Below are 18851 nucleotides of genomic sequence, written 5' to 3' on the forward strand. Positions count from 1 at the left end.
TTGCATTGGGTTTGGGTGTGTGGTTTCTTCACTCCTCGCTCAGTCCTGTCACTTTGGCTGCCGAGGAGATGCCTGGCGTGAATGCTCTGACATTCACTTTCTTTTGTTGCCTTTTTCCCTTCAATAAAATAACTCCTCATCCTTTCCCCTTTTCTGATATAGTTTCCCATTCCCAATTCTCTCCCAATTCCCATTCTCCCATTCCTCTCTCTCTCCCCCGCCATGTAGGGGTCTGTTTGCATTTCTTCCTCTGCTACTCCTGATTTGTCCCCTTTCTGGTGACCTTTGTCTCCTGGCCAGCACATTTCTCACTTCCCTTTATCTCTTCTAGCTCTTCTGGTTTTTCCCTTCCCCCGCTTTAGGTCTTAATTCCTCCCCTCGCAACCCCCATCTCTCCACTCTACCCCCAGGAGCCCTTTCTCAAAATTTCTTCCCTAACTCCCTCTTGGCTTAGTCGCTCCCTGGCCCCTCTACCCCTGTGTGCTGAGTCCTGTGGAGAAGGATAGGTAGGGAGATGAGGGAGGTACTTGGCATGCACCTATCCTGCAGGGAAATATGCCCTTAGCTTTGGCACCCATAGCACAAGATCATAGAGTGGGCTGTGAAGAGAGAGGAGAGACAATTGCCAGTATGGAATGGTGTGGCAGGGTGCCAGAAAAGTTCTGGGGTTCAATACCGCTTACACCACAAGCACTGTAAGCACGGCAGCCTGGGGTAGTTGGGCCATTTTGAACCTGAGCATGTTTAATGTATGTGCTTTTCTACTGGATGAAATTAGCAGCATGCTTTGCAAACACAATCAGTTGTAGTCTGTTTAACGGGCAGTAGATTTGCCATCTCTTTGGGGTGTAGCATGGTGGTCTCTTTCCCTCTAGCATACAGAGTAGAGATGTGATTAGCAGAGGAGTTCCTTCTACTTGCCAAAGCACCAGTTGCATCAACTCAGTTGTGTCTGTGCCAAAGAATCCTTTGCCCCATTTGTGTCTTCTAGTCAGAGCGGCCAAATCAGTGTTGTAAGGGCCATTCACTGCCTGTTGTAAGAGGCAGTGGACTCTTAGCATCCCAGTTCATGCTTTCTGTAATCTTTCAAATGCTATGCTATTACATTTTCAGTGCTTTCCAGGGAAATTTTTAATAGACGTAATTTTTGTTGTTGTGATTTTTCCCTGTACAATTTGGTGTATATTGTTCTTCATGAATCTGATGCTCTTGGAGGGGAAAAAATACTTGTGTGCCCAAAGCCAGGATTTATTGATGTCTGAACCCTTTTTTTCTTTTTTTCTTTCTCTAGGTGCATTTGTTGTCTGTTGGACCCCTGGGTTGGTGGTTCTGCTGCTTGATGGTCTGAACTGCACTCATTGTGGGGTTCAGCATGTGAAAAGATGGTTCCTTCTCCTGGCCTTGCTCAACTCTGTCATGAATCCAGTCATTTACTCTTACAAAGATGATGAAATGTCCAACACCATGAGACGGATCATGTGCTGCTCTTCTGATGATAAAAGCCAGGAGAGACGATCTTCAAGGATTCCTTCAACAGTGCTCAGCAGGAGCACAGATACTACCAGTCAATATATTGAAGACAGCATTATTCAAGGGACTATCAGTGACAAAGGAAACTCATGAGCTAACCTGGGATATACTTTTCCTAAGAGATATGGAGTGGGAGGGGAGTGGCTTGTAACCGGAGATCATTGAATATGTTCACTCTGTTCCAAAGCCCAAACTCCACAGTGTTACGTGAAGTCCTTGTAAATAATTACCCAAAGGGAAAATACATTGTATTGAAGAGAGAAACTTTCTGTGCTGTTTTTTTTTAAGTACATGAGATTGTTTTCCCCATAAGAGGAATAAACTTGTTGAGAGAGACTTTCTATGCATGGAAACAAAATACAAACAATATAACGGAACTCTCCTTGCTAGACACCTGCAGGAAGAATTAATTGCTAAACAATGCATTTGTGGCTGTCTGAAGTTATGTATTTGATCAGTTTTTATGTATCTAAAGGGGACACTTTGGGGGCTGGTAGTCCAGAAATGTGCCCTGTTTGCTGCCTCTGTTTACAAAATGTATATACTAATTCATACATACCCCTCCCCACACTTCAGCACAAATAATTCGATACTCCCTTAAAACAAGTTAATGCCAGCAACTTGGCAGTCAAGGGCAAGTCTATAATAGCAACCCATGGTGTGCATGTGCAACTACCCCCACCGTGGGTTGTCGGCAGGGGTAGAACACTACCAAAAGCACAAGCCAGTACTACTTGAGTGGCAGGAGTGATTGCACTAGCTGGACGTAATAAGTCCTTTCCCCCACATCTGGGCCAAAGGGCAGGATCACATGCACTTTGCCAATGCGTTACATGTAAATTCTGGACATGATTGGGTGGGAAATGTGACTGAAAATAGATTTCAGTTTCAAATTTTTACACAAAAATGCCATGAACAAAGCCTGTTTAATACAAATGAATTTATATTCTTGCTGTTTTTTTTAAAAAAGCCAAGTGTGTTGGAGCAATACAAGCCAGAATATGAATGGATCTCTCACACACTGTATAAAAATCAGACTGGACCAGATTTAATCCTCTGATTTAGAGCCGAGGATCTTGAGGGAGAGGCGATGAGACTGCAGATAATGAAGACTTTAATAACAAATTCTCATTTTTAATCTGTGACTAATCAAATTTAATGTGTGGAATAACTTCCATTCTTTGTGTTTTTAAAAGTGGCTGTATTACCTGTGGATTGAATTTAGATCAGGAACATATTTAAAGTTCTAGGGCAACTATTTCAGAAATGGTCCCTAATTTTTGCATGTCTCAGTGTTTGGGAGCCCAACTTTTGAAGCCCCTTCGGCCTGAGTTTCAGAAGTACCGAGCCCCGGAATTCCTTTTAAGGTCAATGGAGCTGTGGGTGCTCAGCACTACAGAAAATCAGGCCCAAAGAATCTTAAGCAGCTCAATCAAAATCCGAGTGCCTTCAGAGAACAAATTCCATAGCAGATGATGTAATGTTGAAAGATAATGTAACCTATTAATCATAGAATCCTAGAACTGGAAGGGACCTAGTCATCTAGTCCAGTCCCCTGCACTCAAGGCAGGACTAAGTATTATCTAGACCATCCCTGACAGGTGTTTGTCCAGCCTGCTCTTAAAAATCCCCAATGATGGAGATTCCACAACTTCCCTAGGCAATTTATTCCAGTGCTTAACCACTTTGACAGTTAGAAAGTTTTTCCTGAAGTCCAACCTAAACCACCCTTGCTGCAATTTAAGCCCATTGCTTCTTGTCCTATTGTCAGAGGTTAAAAAGAACAATTTTTCTCCCTTCTCCTTGTAACAACCTTTTAGGTACTTAAAAACTATTATCATGTGTCCCCCCCCCCCCCCACTCTTCTCTTCTCCACACTAAACAAACCCAATTTTTCAATCTTCCCAGAACTGGACACAATACTCCCGTTCAGCGTGGAGTAGAGCAGAAAAATTACTTCTCGTGTCTTGCTTACAGTACTCCTGCTAATACATCCCAGAATGTTTGCTTTTTTTGCAACAGCATTACACTGTTGACTTATATTTATCTTGTGATCCACTATGACCCCCAGATCCCTTTCCACAGTACTCCTGTGGTCAGGATGTGGTCAGAGTCTGCTTTTGATTCCACCCATGCATTGACATCCGTGAGTTGTATTGGTGGAAGTGAGACTAGAATTTGGATCAGAGGATATAGTAACAAAGATATGTAAGCTATTAAAGTTCTTTATATTAAATAAGGACCAGATCCCAAAAACCCTGTGTGGTATGGGCAGTTCTTAGTCACTTAGATAGTCCTATTACTGGGTTGTAGGTATGGCTCCTAACATTTCAAGATAAATATTGTATTTATATAACTCGCTGAAAAGGTTTACACTTGTATTTTTGCTATTGTAATGAAAGTTTTTGTGCAAAGACTACTTCTGTGGTTTGGTAGTTTGGTGGTGGGTGTTTTTTTTTTTTTTTAATTTTATTTTTTTTAGAGGTGACGGCACTATAAAGACATGAGATGCAAATATTAATGCCTATAGACTTACTTTCTACACATGGTTTATAATACTAGGCTGAAGCTCATATACAAAGCTACCCCAAAATAAAATGCTTCTTTAAAATTAAGTATGCATTTTGTTTCATGCTTGGTTAGCTTTCCTACTATAGCAAAAATGACTGCTCTTGATATTTTATATTCCTGTAGTTCCTTCAGAGTGAAGACTGGTCAAAGCTTGACATGAGAGTGGAAAATGGAAATTAATTCCTACCCCTGAATAACCATAAGGAATATTTATATGTTTTATTTCAGTGGAATTATCATATTTATTAACAGAAGTGTCTACGATCATAGCTGGGTCAGCCCTAAAAAGGATTCAATTTAAATCCCAGAAAATCCCTGTGTGTTGATCAGGGACATATTTAAAGTTCTAGGCCAGGATTTTCAAAAATAGTCTAACTTTGGGTGACTCACTTCTTGCAAACCCTCTTTGAAGAAACTCTCTTCTTCCATTGGGAACATGGGAGTTGGCCCTCAAAACCTTCATATTTGGACACTTTTTTAGGTAAGCAGGAGTAGATTGCAAGCTCTCTGGGGAAGGAGCGGTCTTATTTTATGTTTGTACAGCATCTAGCACAATGCACTCCCAAGAAGGATCAAGCCCTAAGAGCTATCATAATGCAAATAATAAATAATACCTTCATTGGAAGGAGGCCAAAGGCTGTATTTCCACTCTCCCAACCAAGAGAAAACTGTAATATCAACAGTCCTCTCAGTTGTATGGTGTACTCTCCATTTTAGCATTACATTTCCCATACAGGGCTGCAGTTATTCTGTTACTCTTCTTTACTTTGAAAAATATTTACATTGGATTCCCTGGGACAGTAAACTAACATTATACAAAACCTTCTAGTCCCATTGAAGACTTGTCCTCCATACCCTTTTGCTTTCCTTCTTTCTGGGCTTCACCATAGTCCAAGCTCTGAGGTTATTCCATATTCATGGAATCACAGAAATGTAGGACTAGAAGAGACCTTGAGAGGTCATCAAGTCCAGCCACCTGCACTGAGGCAGAACCAAGTAAACCACCTATACTGTCACTGACAGGTGTGTCCAACTCCAACCCCTATTCTTAAAAATGTCCAACATTGGAGATTCCACAACCTCCCTTGGAAGCCTGTTCCAGAGGGGCAGTTCCCAAACTGTCCAAGAGAAGGGTGGTGACTCACTCGAGAGTCCAACAGATCCTTTGTTGCTACCTAGGCCAATGTCCTTTGTTCCTGTGAGGCTGGGCTGGGTTTGTCCCATACGTGCCCTGATGAGGTGTGAACTGCCCCTCTGTTCCTGGAAAGTTTTGCTTGGGCTTGTTTTAAGCCATGAGGACACATTTTCAGCCTCATAACTATGTACATGAAATTACAACCTATAACTTTACTATAGCAACAATGCCCAGTGCATCATGGGCCTTCCAAAGACACCTGACATGACAAACTTTGCATTGGATACCACACAAGCATATTATAAAGATGAACATGGGGGAGCAAGGTGTTCCCCCGAGATAGTGTCACAATGACACCTGTTAATACACCCCAGAATATTAGCCTTTTTCACAGCTGCATTATATGGGTGGGAGACAAGGTGGATGAGGTGTAATATCTTTTAATCGACCAAATTCAGTTTGTGAGAGAGAGAAGCTTTTGAGCTACACAGAGGAAGAGCTCTGCATTACATTTTTGAGTCCTATTCAATGTGTGATCCACTATAATCCCCAGATCCTTGTCAGCAGTACTACCACCTAGACGGTTACTCCCTATTTTGTAGTTATGTATTTGAGTTTTCCTTCCTAAGTAATATATTTTGCACTTGAAATTCAATAAAACATCTTGTTGATTTCAGATCAAGTCTCTAAGTTGTCATGATCCTGTCTTCCAAAGTGCTAGCAACCTCTCCCAGCTTGGTGTCATCCACAGATGTTATAAGGATACCCTCCACTCCATTGTACAAATCATTAATGGAACTATTTAATAGTACTGGACCCAGGAAAGAGCCCCTGGGGATCCCAGGAGATATACACTCCCAGTTTGACAGCAAACCATTGATAACTATTAACATTTACTTTCAAAATCAAACAAGCACTACAGCTTTCTGGTACACTAAGATGCTGACCTCTGGTGGAAAGGATATTTCTGAGCATTTCAGATGAGAATTCATCTGAAGTCTGATTTTATCTTTTTTTTTTTTTTTTTTTTTTTAATGTAAAGCTGAAATGCAAGGAAAGAAATTCAGAGAAGTCAGGGATCAAATACTAATTTCTTGGTATTCCTTGTGGGTTCTTCTCTACAAACTGTAAAGTGTTTTCTATACTCTACTATTTAACATTGAGGTGGTTCATTCAGAAGCTGTCTTGTTCTATTTAGCTCCACAAATACAGCAGCAGGTCAGTAAAATTTGCCCTAAGGACCATGTATTAAAGCAGTCTCTATATTTAATTAAGAGGAACCTTTGGAATGATAAGTTCTGCAAATGTTTTCCCCACTGGAATGTCAATGATTTCCCTGAAGCGATCAGAATATTGGTTGATAGTGCAGGGTCTTATCAACATTAAGTGTGTGCCCTTAAATGTGTATGCCAGCAGTGTTCTACCTCCTTACAGGGTGAAATTCACTCTTTTGGGGAAGGCCCGTGGATGAACCTCCATGCCATGGAAGCCCCATGATACACATTCATGTGGGTCAGGGGAAGGCACAGGCAGAGTGACAATGCGCGGGTGGCCCTCTACGTTTCCTGTGCATCAGGAGGTCCAATCTGGGAAACAACGGGAGGAGCAGCTGTAAGAACCCATTTCCACAGATCCAGTGGCTAGGAGAAGGAGCAGAATGCTATATGAAATGTCTCACTCAATATTTATTTGTCATTAGATGTAGGCTATAAACGATAGAGGCTATGTAGTAAGAGAGAGGATAAGCCAGTGGATAGGGGACAAATTTGGGAGACTTATGTTTGAGTCCCTGCTTTGCCACAGACTTCCTGTGTGATCTTAGCAAGTCAGTCTTGGTTTTCTTTCTTTCTCCCACTGATGTGTTGTCAGGAAAAAATAAGTTGGGGAAGCCACTGCTATTCCAGCCTATCACTGGCCATGGAAGGAATGGGACTGTAGCTCTGCAGCCTGCTTGAGGGCAGGCCCGGTATATTCTGGCTAGTTCCCATATCAAGTCTATATGGCCATGATTTTCACTGATATCTTTTAAAAAAATCTAGGGCCTGGTCTACGCTAAGGGGCTAGGTTGAATTTAGCTGCATTAGGTTGATTTTAAAACGAATGCGTCCACACAACCAATGCCGTTCCGTCAACTTAAAGGGCTCTTAAAATCGACTTTCCACCACCAACTTCCACATTTGTGCATTTCCTTCTGCTCTCCCTCGTGACCTGATAGGAAAATCATCACATACATACTCCACAATAATACACAAAATAAACCCATGTTAATTGGTTATTGCCATCGTCTGTCATTGCTCCTCACTATCTTTTATGTCTAATTTAACTTATAACCTCCTTTGAGGATCTGGGCCTTGGTCTTATATTGCTGCAAAGGTTCTCTACACATCTATGGGACTGGCTAAATAATCATAACGTCTTCCCTGAAATCGCCTTTTCTGTAATATTTATATTTATTTAACAAAATGTATAAGGGAGATCAACCGTCATGCTTTGGGGCATAAAACAGCTACTGATTGCTTGGGGTTAAGAAACATGGGCTTTCTGGGTTGATTATTCTATAATTGTCCATTACAGGGTTTATTTCTCCTTCTGACGTATCTTGTACGGGTAAACGTAAGGAACGGGATATTGGACAAGGTCGCTAACTGGTCTGATCAAATATAGTACTTCTTACATCATATTTTACCACTTAAAATTAAGTCTTTTAGCTTGTGGCCCTACTCATTAAGATTCTCCAAAATATTATAAACTCTTACAGTAATGTGAAGCTCATTTTACCTCCAACTTCTGGTTATATTTGTAAAAAAGTATTGATTGTAGACTTTCATCAGCTTTGTCCCTTGACAAACCTCTGCAACAGTGGTACATTCATTTGAATGGATGGTGTCAGAATATACAGGAGTTGAAGGGACTGACCGCCACAGATGAAAATGTAATGAATGCTGAGTGATTCTATTCCAATTCTGATTAACACATCAGTTGTTATGAATGTTAATTTGCAATGCACTCTGTGTTAGCTTATCATTATTCCACAAGATATAAATGAATTAATGTAATCACAAATATTTAGTTTTTGTCCTCAGTAGGGTAAAGGGCACATAGGCCTTCATCTTGTGAATGCTTAGACACACACTTAATTTTATTCTTGTGAGTAGTCCCGTTGACTTCAATAAGCCTACTCAGGTAAATAAACTTACATGGGTGTAAGTGTTTGTAAGGTCAGGGCTTTGGGAATCAGCCAGTTTCAGAATGTTTCAGGTGGACATGGAAACCCTACTTTAAATAGTTTACTAACTCAGGACACAGAGAAGCAATCATTTAGGATCTAATTTTGCTCCCACTGAAATCCATCTCAGAACCCTTGCATTGACTTTGGTCAGAGCAGGATTGGGCCCATAAATGAAAACTCACAAGGGAGGGTAAAGCCCAAATTTTGACTTACTTTGCTTTGTTTTTCCCCTCTCTTTATAATCTTTTTGTACAATCTAGGTAATTCTTTGTGCTTTGTTTTGCTCTTTGAAACACAGTTTAAACTTTGCTTTTCTTTAAACAACAACAACAAAAAAATGCCAGCAGTACAGGTCTTGATAGCAACCCTACAATTTTACAAACCACAAAGGGAAATGAAAATGGGGAAGCAAACATTTCAGTCTCAGGCTTTCCAAAGGTAAGAATAATTACAATAATAGCAGGCAGTGGCGTTGGAACAATTTGTATAACGGGGGTGCTGAAAGCCAGTGAACAAAACCATAAACCCTGTATATGATGGAAATCTCTTCAAGCCAGGACATGCTGCCATACTTCCAGCATCCTTGATAGTGGGGGATTTTTCTTTTAGATAAAATAAATAGGAAAAATACCTTGACGATATTCTTTTCCAAATATAGGCCCCCGATCCTGCAAATTGATCTGTGCAGTCAAACTATAGGTCCGGGGTCTCAGAATGGTCAAACAAGGTTTCAGGTTCAGCCTATATAAATAATTTATATTGGGTGTTTTTTCATTTTTTGGTTTGGTTTTTTAAGTGCTACCGAAGTAGGCAAGGACTTCATGGAAAAGGAGAGAGAACTGTCTCCAAGCTTGGTTCATCTTCACTCCCTGTACGCTAACTCCTTTCCCTCTGCATATGGTCTGAATGGAGAGGAAAAGAGAAATACAAGTGTCTTGGTAACATCCATGTTTGTCTCACATTATTGCAAATAGAATTTAAAAAGAATCCAAGAAGTTGAGCTTTATACTTCAGTTCCTTCTGTTTGCTTTGATATGAACATCATCAGCATCATATTATTATTATTTATCTGGTGGTGCTCAAAAGGGCATTAGGCTCTTTACAGAACAAGCAGAAGGCAAGTGTCAGAACTCATGATCTAAGTTTAGCCCTGCCATGATGGTTGAGTGTAATCAAAAAAACAAAGGGGGAAGAATAGGTTAAGCAGGACAAGGGTTATGAAAATAAGATCACGTGGTTGCTCGTAGGTATATGCACATCTTGTGGGGTTTGTATATGTGTTCCTAGGAACTTGTGTGTGTGTGCACACATGCCTGTTAACTCACTTATAGGTGATGTGACATAGCAGAAGGGATTTGAATGAGCAGAGGGCAGTGATTTGGCTACGATGAACAAACCCTACAAAGATATAATGAATCATAGAACAGGTTTTAGATTCATTGTATTAACTTTTGTTACCAGCACATTCTGACTATGTTTGCCTTTCAAGCACATTTTGCTATTAAGTTTATTGAATGAATGATGGCTTGATTTTTAAACCCACTTAATTTTAATGGGAATTGGACATTCAAACCTCTTGGTCGTGGACCCTTTCAGCTGCTGGGCTTAGAAACAGCAGTTCCACCTCAATTAAATGCAGGTTCTGTAATAAAAATGCTTGGATACCATGGTGATGGGTGCTATAGAAACCTCTAAGACAGATAGCTGGATAAATATCTATATTAAGATGAACTTCTATCTAACATGCTTCTGTGGCCCCCCATTATTGCAGTATCTGAGTGCCTCACAATCTGCACAACGCCCCTGTGAAGCAGGGCTTCATTTGTAATGAAAAAGATGCTGGGGCTCAAGCAATATTTTTTACTTTCATAACTGATGCGGCAAGCCCAGAGGTGTTGGGGCTAGGAACTGCCAAGCCTAGAGGTGCTGGGGCTCAGCTCTGGCAAGCCCTGGCACAAATTAAGCCCTGCTGTGCGGTAGGGAAAAAGTGATCTTTCAATTTTTTTTAATCTGATGGGGGAAGTGAGTCAGACAGACTATGAGACTCCACCAAAGAAGTTTGTGGCACGCTAACCACTGGACAATCTTCCCTCCCGTCAACTTGCACTTCATATTCTAACATGAAAGCAATTTTCAGCGAACAAGACAAGTGTAGCAAAAAGATTTCGGGAAGAGGAAAACTGTTTTTTGACTAGAAGAGGATGTCACAGAAGAAACAACACAGTGTAGTCTATGTGAACAGCCAGTCATGCTCCTCAGCACTCATGGTGAGTGTTACTATGATTTGCTAGAATAATTTTGTGTGGGCTGCTGTCCATTGATTTGGTACAATTGGCAGCAGTAGTCTTAATCAGGAATTGCCCTGGAGGCCGGTTGATTCATTAGTTTCACAAAGAAGACTGAATGAGCTGTTATTTGAAAAGGCAGACAGGATCCAGCATGCACTTGTATCAACATGCTAAAAGATGACACAAGCAATGCTAATTCAATAAGTAATTCAGGTTATGTGATCTTTGCATTTGGCTGGAAGAAAACACTTTTCTTGTGATTTGTTCTCTTATAAATATGGAACAGTAAACTCCAAAAACACCCTGTAACAAGAGGTGGTATAAGTGGACAGAGGGGTGTGCATTTGTCTGTCAACTCCGGTTAGCCTGAAGAGGGCGAGGTGAACCGATGTGCATGGTAGCAAAATGGTGTAATCTCAAACACAGTATATGTGAGATGCCAGTGAAATCTCAGGAACTTGCCAGCCTAAAAAACTGCAAGATCTGATCTAGAATTTAGATCAGTTGAATGCACCTGCTCAACTATGAGTTAACTTATCATATTGCAATACAAAGACTAAATTACCAAGGCTATTAGATAAGGCCGGGCTGTATGTCCCCTCCAAATTTCTTTCCATACTATGTATTATAGATATTGGCCAATCTTTATTTATCTGGTTCTTTTAAATCTTTTTGCTGTGGTTAGTTATCAACACACAGTATTTCTAAAAGTGTATATTTTGGCTATATTATGCATTATTTAAGCACCCAGATCTTACAGTTTTGGGTACTCATGGAATACAGCAGCAGGCAAGTTATTGGTATTGTGGTATGTTTTTTTCCTACCTACTGTTGTAAACCTTATCTTACTCACTTCTTTCAGGTTGTCTTAGTTCATGTGGGGTGATGTCTTTCGTTGCATGTATTTAGAATTGGACAGATGCAGAGTGCATGAGGTGCAAATGATTGTCCTCAGCATCAAAGGTATTTTTAAATTAAATTTCTATCACACATGCCTTGTTACTTGAAAACCTCATGGATTTTTCAACAGGCAATTGAGAAAAATGCTTGCGAGAGGGATATCTTTCAATTGCTTTGCCATGTGATAGGAATGATAGCAGGTCTTCTGCAGGAAAATGTTTCATCTGATGGAATGATTAGGTCCCAGTAAATGATTTGAAAGAGATCTTTTTCATTTCATCATGAGTGTGCACTCATACTGTGAATATGTACAGCTGCACTAGCAAATAGGAAGGACAGTGCAATGGCCTAGGGGGATAGTATGGAACTTGGAAGATGCAGCTTCAATTCCATGCTCAACCCCAGACTTCCATGACCTAGGGCAAGTCACTTTCTGTGTACCTTCCTTCTCCATTGTAAAATGAACAGAGAGAGTAGCACTTCCTACGTTACAGGGGGGTTGTGAGGCTAAATCCGTTACAGCAGTGCTCAGATACTGCATTGGTGTGGGCCACATACATATCATAGATAGAAGAATCCTGAAATTCAGGTCTGTTGTGAAAAGCGATGCTAAAAATAGCATTGTGAGGTTCTCAGGTGGATTAGGTTTCAATGGTGCTCTATCATTATTCACATGTAATTTCTAACTGCCATGCAGAGGGCTCCAACAAATTTTACACCAACTCCCCTGTTATCTATCTATGGCAGACTGAAAATTCAGCGGCAGCTTCATTTGCATCTCAAAATGTGGGGTTTAAAATGTTTAAACAAATAATGCAATCAGTGAAGTAGCCCCTGTGCTGTTTGTTTATAAAAATTAAATTTATTTTGCATTGTCTATTTTCAATGTGCTTCAGCTTTTTGTACTGACAATGTCTAAGTGCACTGTAGAAGCTGTCAAGGGAAAGCTGTGGCTTTTAGTAACTGGGGAAGGTCGATTGACACAACTGTGCTTATGTCAGTCCAATTTGATTTAAAGACCAGGACTGCAACATACAAAATGTTAATTGTGAATATTGTATTACATTCAGCTATACTGGCTGATTAATACACTTTTCCATCCACTAAATACTATGATTCCCACAACAAATAACGTCACTGACTGATAGCAGTAGCAGCTGTGAAATGAGTCCAACTTAGTCTGATTACAGAAAATATTCAAAGTTATAAAACCTGATACCAATAAAGGTAAGGAAAGTTTTTGTTACAATAAAACTTTCTTTGGATACAAGCAGAGGAATGCTGCTGTTCATGCCAGCTGTGTATTTTTACTGCTGGAGAATAAGGAAACAGTACGCACTCCCGTATTTGTAAATTCAATGATTTGCTCATTCCTCATATAAACAGTAGCATGGCTCTTGTTTAGGCATAAAACCCAAATATATATATATTCCCTGTGTAAATCTGGCCTGAGATTTTTGTCCAAATCTCAGCAAATGCATCACCTATGAAGAGCCTGTTTCATAAGAAATAAAAAGTACAGATTATGCCAAATCCATCCTTGAGGTAACTCCATTGACTTCAGTAGAATTACACCCAGGACAAATATAACCCAGTCTCTGTTCATTTTATAAACATACCAGATAAGTTATATTTATATAATGTTATAATCTTATATTCATAATTGGTTATTGCTGGTTTCTTAGATTCTGTGAACAATGTATATATTATAAAAACCTTCAGAACTTTGGTGAAACTTTATATCTTTTCAAAAAATAAATGGTAAATATAACTAATGGACCAGGAAATGCTCACAGCATTGTTTGTAGTAATTTTATGGCAAAAATATCAATCCTTAATTATACTACCAATAATACACATTGAAATGAGAAAATTAAATAAAACCCTGTTTATACTAGTTGGGTCATTATGAAAACTTTCTTGAGGCTGGGTGTTTAATTAATAAAGATAGTTATTTAATTAATTGTATTTCACTAGTGATCATCTTAGGTTTGGTATGACATTATAGAACAATTGAAGTGATACAGTGCACAGATGTACCGTGCATTTCTAAGGAGTATATTATTGATATCACTTCACTAGGTCCTTCCAGCTCAGCTCTCTAGTTTCCAGCTGATTGCACAGGCTTGGGCACATAACAATCCTTTCAACTCACTATGAAAGTTATTGGAGAGAGGAATTTACCTAAATTCAGCCCTGGCAGAGCAGATGCAACTCCATTGCCTTCGGTTATGCTGGGCTTGCTTTCATCAGGGCTATATTTGATCTACATTGAGCTCAGGAGATGAGATAACTGTGGAATGGGTCCTAAAAGACTGTACTGAGGGCAGCTCCTCAGCTGGTGTAAATTGTCATAGCTTCTGTGTCTACACTACAGACCGTACAGTGACACAGCTGTACTGCTGCAGCTGCGCCGCTGTAAGGTCTCCCCTGTAGCCACTCTAGGCTGGCGGGAGAGAGCTCTCCCGCTGGCATAATTAAACCACCCCTAATGAGCAACAGTAGCTGTGTCTGTGGAACAGCGTCTCCTGCTGACATAGCGCTGTCCACACCAGCGCTTTTGTCGGTCTGGTGTGTGTTTTTTCACACCTCTGACTGACACAAGTTTTACCAACAAAAGCGCCGGTATGGACATAACCTAACTGAAGTCAATGGAGCTATGACAATTTATACCTGCTGAGGAGCTGTCCCTGAATATTTGACTTCTACTTTATTGCTTTTAGTCTAAGGAATAACTTGTTCATTAAACCGAAGTAAATGATTGATCACATTGTAAAGAGACAGAAATATTGTTTCTGTTCACTGCTTTTGGTCTCTTGGAAAGCACTTGTTCTTGGGGTTATGCCTTCCTAATTTTGCAATTTTTGCCAGTACTGTATGTCTAAAAGTGTGAGGGAAATTGCACACTAAAATATTACAACTCTGGAGAAACTTATTCTGATTATAAGGTGACACTAATAGTTTTAAGTACAGTGATTGTTTCATAATAACAATTATATCTGCCCTTAATACAATTCTTTTATCCCATAGGATTCCAAATCAATTTACAAATTACAGGTCTAATTTTCAAAATGGCTTTCTAACTTGCTGGCACAAATTTTGTGGGGCAAATTTTTGTCCCTAAAAAACCAGCATTTGTATGGATCACCTACAGCAGCATTTGTAGGTGCAAATGAGATAGTTACATGTGCAGTTGCCAGACTTAGTTGGGCAAATGCATGTTTCAGGAATATGACTGAAGGTGAAAGCAGTGTGCTTATTTGAGCCTCAACAGGGACCTCTCCAGTCAATTAGAGACGGTTGATGGTGAGATGTGAAGGTAGCCCACCCACTCCAGTATCCCTCAGCTAGAAAGCAAGCAGGCAGCTACAACATTGTGGGGCTTGAAGATGGCTGTGGAACCCTATAGACTCCAGGAGGATTGCAGAGGCCCTCTGCCTCTCTAGCTTGAATAAACAAGTACAGAATAAAATTGCAATTGTTAGGGTGTTTTTTGTTTGTTTGCTTGTTTTTCAGATGTTATCATCGACCTAAAATGGTACAAACTTTTTAATTCTCAATGCTATACCCTTAAGGCAGGCCAAAAGATCATAGAAATTAATAGCAATGGTTAGTTTCTTGCCTGTTAGGAAACGAAATTTAGAGCACTTGAGGAGGTGAGAACTGTGAGGGAGCGGAGAAGTATGTGCTCACTCAGGGGAGGCCAGTGGGACTTGCCTTCCTTTGCCAATAATGCTAACACAGAATGTTCTCTTTACAGTACACTGAGTACATTATGGTTCCCACAGCCCCACTTCAGTGAGCATCTTTCAGATGGAGCCGCTGCCTTTTCTAAGGCCAGGAGCCAGCATTGTTTATTCAGATACCCAGTGCAGGCCCAGCATTGAGGGTGTATGTTGCCCCCTGCTGCTCTTTCATGCACATTGCAGCATTTGGAATGGCATCTTTCCAATGTAGAATCAATCACCATAGAGTTTTCACGAGGTGGGCAGATGTTTGTCTTTATGGGCCCCTTTTCACAGCACCTCTCCTCTTTGAGAGCTGCCAAAGGAAGGGGCAACAGAAGCCTTTAATGGGGGAGGTGTGGTTGTTGGTAGTCTTTCACAAACCAGTCTAAAACCTTGTGATCTGGCAAACCAGATTAGCCCTGAAAACAACGCAAAATATGATAAATCGCAGGTCACAGCATTTATTCTACTAATTTAAAAATGATTACGCTTGTTTGGGCGGGCAGTTGCAGGTTTGTGCCACTTTTGCATTCACGACGATAGTTAATGAACCACTGATGGTCCCAAGGAGAACTTGAAAAACATTCAGTTTAAAAATGGTTCTGCCGGTCTGTCTTGCATGTTCTTTTCTTCTTTTCCTAGAGACATTTGCATGGAAACAGGATTTCGGGTTCTACTCTGCCGTGCTTCTGTACACAAGTGCAACCGATTCATTTCAGAGGGAGTTCCATATGTGATGTGAATACAAGACTGGGCCCGTGTCATGAGAGCCTGTAATCTCCAGCTGCTCATTTCTCCTCCTGCCTTAACATAGAACTACAGTGCAGTGGTAAGTTAAAGCCACTATAAATGAGATGTTAACTGACAGCAGGTGAAACAAGAGAGGGTAAGAGGGCATGTGTGGAGAGGAAACTGGGTGAATATATATTTTTGCAACCCTTAATAAAGGCAGTGTACCCAGTCCCGCTCTCAGTTATACCTCTGTGTAGTCACATGAATGGAACTACAAGCAACATTTGGCTCACTCTCTGTGGCAAACTCTTCCTACCTGAAGCCGGAACCTCTGCTTGTCACATCATGTTAATAGTATCCTCAGCAGCCCTTTGTCATGTCACAAGCAGAAGTCCTACCCACTCTGCAACATGGTGTGCGTTCAGGTGTTTTTACTTACAGTATAGCGGTGGTGGTCCAAGAGTTTGAAATGGGTTCTGGGTACTTTCTGACAAGCTCTGGCTGCAAGTGGGTGTTAGAAAAATGCAGTGTCAAAGGCAGATTTTTAATGGTATTTAGGTACCTTAGTCCTTGGTATATGTTTTTGTAAAATAGCACAGATATTTAATTAAAAATAAAATAACTTCTGAGCCAGAGCAACAGCTTGTGTGTCTTTAGTTTAAACATCCTGTAAAAATTAAGGGGAGTAAACATCCACTTAAAAGTATGAATGTGTTTTATAGAGTAATGCCACTATCTCATTTACACACCCATTAGCAAAGTTTTATGGCCTCAGTACCCTTGCTACCTACTTGCCAGTAGGTCATGAAACCAAAGAAACAATGTAGTAGTCACCATTAAAAAGCCAGCAGTTACCACACAGGCTGTGAAATACCCCATCTTTCCCTACACTTAGAATAAGAAATCCTGGGTTGCTTCAGATTCTAAGGGATACCTGTGCATAGGTATTGACTTTGTAATGACCACCACTGTACATTTTGAGTTGTGGGTGCTACTTTACCTGTCATTGTCTGGTAGGTGCTGCATTTTGTTTAGCCTGTTAACAGGTCACCTAAGAATATCAATCACAGAAGCTGGAACACATAGTCAGAATGGGAGGGTAACTCTAAATTGATTGAGTGCTGAGAGGTTTAGTGAGTGAGTCCCTTCACACTTGAAGTCAGAGACTTTCACTGAATCTTGTTTCCAGAAGTGGGACCTGGTGGCATTATTGGCTGTAAAGAGTTAATTCCTCTCCTCTTGTGGGGCTTCCAGGTGCCTCTTTAATATATGACTGAGAGCCCAGTTTATAAAACAAGGCTGTCAATCCTGCTGTGGTGCTTCCTTTAACATAAATCAGCTGCAAAGCTTGGAGAGGCTCCCGTAAGCCCCCTGCCCCTGTCTCTTCATTTATAGCAATAGGAGATACAATGTTACTGGTTTCAGAGTAGCAGCCGTGTTAGTCTGTATTCGCAAAAAGAAAAGGAGCACTTGTGGCACCTTAGAGACTAACAAATTTATTTGAGCATAAGCTTTTGTGAGCTACAGCTCACTTCATCGGATGCATTCAGTGGAAAATACAGTGGGGAGATTTATATACATAGAGAACATGAAACAATGGGTGTTACCATACACACTGTAACAAGAGTGATCACTTAAGGTGAGCTATTACCAGCAGGAGAGCGGGGGGGGGGGGGGGGACCTTTTGTGGTGATAATCAAGGTCGGCCATTTCCAGCAGTTGACAAGAACGTCTGAGGAACAGCCGGGGGTGGGGAATAAACATGGGGAAATAGTTTTACTTTGTGTAATGACCCATCCACTCCCAGTCTCTGTTCAAGCCTAAGTTAATTGTATCCAGTTTGCAAATTAATTCCAATTCAGCAGTCTCTCGTTGGAGTCTGTTTTTGAAGTTTTTTTGTTGAAGAATTGCAACTTTTAGGTCTGTAATCGCGTGACCAGAGAGATTGAAGTGTTCTCCGACTGGTTTTTGAATGTTATAATTCTTGATGTCTGATTTGTGTCCATTTATTCTTTTATGTAGAGACTGTCCAGTTTGCCCAATGTACATGGCAGAGGGGCATTGCTGGCACATGATGGCATATATCACATTGGTAGATGTGCAGGTGAACGAGCCTCTGATAGTGTGGCTGATGTGATTAGGCCCTATGATGGTGTCCCCTGAATAGATATATGGACACAGTTGACAACGAGCTTTGTTGTAAGGATAGGTTCCTGGGTTAGTGGTTCTGTTGTGTGGTGTGTGGTTGCTGGTGAGTATTTGCTTCAGGTTGGGGGGCTGTCTGTAAGCAAGGACTGGCCTGTCTCCCAAGATCTGTGAGACTGATGGGTCGTCCTTCAGGATAGGTTGTAGATCTTTGATGATGCATTGGAGAGGTTTTTAGTTGGGGGCTGAAGGTGATGGCTAGTGGCGTTCTGTTATTTTCTTTGTTAGGCCTGTCCTATAGTAGGTGACTTCTGGGTACTCTTCTGGCTCTGTCAATCTGTTTCTTCACTTCAGCAGGTGGGTATTGTAGTTGTAAGAATGCTTGATAGAGATCTTGTAGGTGTTTGTCTCTGTCTGAGGGGTTGGAGCAAATGCGGTTGTACCGTAGAGCTTGACTGTAGACAATGGATCATGTGGTGTGGTCTGGACGAAAGCTGGAGGCATGTAGGTAGGAATAGCGGTCAGTAGGTTTCCGGTATAGGGTGGTGTTTATGTGACCATCGCTTATTAGCACCATAGTGTCCAGGAAGTGG

At 40.8% G+C, this 18851-nt stretch overlaps 1 protein-coding gene and 1 long non-coding RNA gene across 2 annotated transcripts in view; both read left to right on the forward strand.

The window, feature by feature from the left end:
* LPAR3 (lysophosphatidic acid receptor 3) overlaps window positions 1-4115 on the forward strand; it is a 37498-nt gene extending 33383 nt beyond the window's left edge. The window contains exon 3 of the mRNA XM_074962249.1: window positions 1292-4115. Within this exon, the coding sequence (XP_074818350.1) occupies window positions 1292-1623 (332 nt within the window). The 3' untranslated portion in view covers window positions 1624-4115. The remainder of the gene's footprint in view (window positions 1-1291) is intronic.
* A 6176-nt stretch (window positions 4116-10291) lies between these two features.
* On the forward strand, window positions 10292-16045 carry LOC141992397 (uncharacterized). The gene is made up of 3 exons (XR_012640588.1): window positions 10292-10732; window positions 11616-11716; window positions 16026-16045. It is a non-coding gene; the product is annotated as an uncharacterized LOC141992397 (long non-coding RNA).
* Window positions 16046-18851: the final 2806 nt, after the last annotated feature.

Source organism: Natator depressus, chromosome 8 (assembly GCF_965152275.1).
Source record: "Natator depressus isolate rNatDep1 chromosome 8, rNatDep2.hap1, whole genome shotgun sequence".
Classification (NCBI taxonomy): domain Eukaryota; kingdom Metazoa; phylum Chordata; order Testudines; family Cheloniidae; genus Natator; species Natator depressus.